At 56.2% G+C, this 1,599-nt stretch overlaps 1 protein-coding gene across 1 annotated transcript in view; it reads right to left on the bottom strand.

Annotated features, from left to right (window-relative positions):
- KIF26B (kinesin family member 26B) overlaps positions 1–1,599 on the bottom strand; it is a 178,433-nt gene that overhangs the window by 50,237 nt on the left and 126,597 nt on the right. The window contains exon 4 of the mRNA XM_014446939.1: positions 300–480. Coding sequence (XP_014302425.1) covers positions 300–480 — 181 coding nt within the window. The remainder of the gene's footprint in view (positions 1–299; positions 481–1,599) is intronic.

Here is a 1,599-nt window from a genome sequence, read left to right as displayed (position 1 = left end):
CCTCCTTTATTCTTTCTTTCTTTCTTTTTTTTTTACGGGGCCCTGACAGAGGGAGAGAAAGATAGAAACATCAATGAGGAGGGAGGATCACTGACCAGCTGCCTCCTGCACGCCCCACACTGGGGATGGAGCCCGAAATCTGGGCATGTGTCCTGACCAGGAATTGAACTGTGACCTCCTGGTTCATAGGCCAATGGTCAACCTCCTGTTTTAAACAAATAAACCGGAGCCCTGGTTTTCTCCTTTCCCCACATACAGAGCCCCACACTCTGAGCCAGTGGAGACGGCGGGGTGCCTACCTTGCCCAGGCCCGGCGTGTCCTTCACCTTGCTGACCGCCCGCAGCAGGCAGGGCGGGGCGGGGGGCGGGGAGGTCTGCAGGATGCCACTGAAGCTGGTGCCGAAGAGCGGGGGCTCGGCCACGGAAGTGGAAGGTCGGTGCTTCTTCTTCTTAGAAGACAGATTCAACTTCTGGGCAGCTCTGGAGGGAAAATGCAGAAAGTGAACAGTGAGGGGAAAGGCTGGTACCATCACAGATGTGCACCTGACTTCATTCCCTCGCCCTTAAAGAACCTCCTCGTTCTCGCTGAAGCTTAATCGTTCTCTCTCCATCCTCCGTGGGCTCCGTAGCCGCCCTAAACTACGGCGGAGTTGACTTAACGAGCTCCCCAATCATTTCTACGGCAGCAGAGAGCCGTAAAAGTGCCCGGGTCTGCGGTGGAGATTTACACAGGAGTGTCTGTTACCCACAGACACGCGGCTTAAGCAGGAATAGGCCGGGCGTCTTTAGGGGTAAACAGTACCTATCAGGCTAATCAGGCCATAACTTCTCCAGCATGAACTCCAGGGAGAGGCCTTACGCCTGATGTAGAAATACTGACGCCTTGTAAAGCCAGGCCGGCCTGATGAAGGGCCACGGGGTGGCCGATCAAGGCACCTATGTACGTGCCTGTGGGAGAGAAACACACGCCCCAGCAGTGGGGGAATAAATCCAGCTGCTTTTAGGAACGGAACAGCAAATCGGAATGAATGCGGCCGGCTGTGCAGGGCTGGGGTGGGGCTGCTGCCCGGAAACAGGCTGGTTGTGCAGGGTGGTCTCCCAACACAGAATGCGGTCCCCGGGCACGTGGGAGGGCGAGCGGGTCGGAGCCAGCGAGGGCACCGAGGGGCCGGGAGGGCGGGGGCGAGGCTGCCAGGTCACAGAGAACACGGGCTATTTCCACCGCATCTTCCCTCGTTCAAATGTTCTGTGTCAGGTAACGCACCATCGTCTGATCACAGCGAAGAGGGAGAACACAGGGAACAGGGCCAGGCGAAGGCACCTCACGGACTATCCTATACTCATTTCTGGATTAATTCGCAGTGTTTCCAGACTCTTGTTCAAAGAATCCCCATGTCCTTATCAAATGTCATTCAACATGGTGAGCTGCTGCGTAAGCAAATGGGCGGCCAGGACTTCCTTCTGCAGATCAAAACCTGATCACCGCCCGGTGTTCCTAGCGGTAACCTCGCAGGTCGCAACATTCAAAAAGATAAAATCAGCATCGTTTCCACCTTCCCTCTCCCTCCCCGGCCTCCGCATTGGGAGGATCTGGAAAAG

The sequence above is a fragment of the Myotis lucifugus genome, unplaced genomic scaffold, assembly GCF_000147115.1.
Source record: "Myotis lucifugus unplaced genomic scaffold, Myoluc2.0 scaffold_586, whole genome shotgun sequence".
Taxonomy (NCBI): domain Eukaryota; kingdom Metazoa; phylum Chordata; class Mammalia; order Chiroptera; family Vespertilionidae; genus Myotis; species Myotis lucifugus.
Note: the sequence above shows the minus strand (reverse complement) of the source record. Positions and strands in the feature narration are given on the sequence as shown.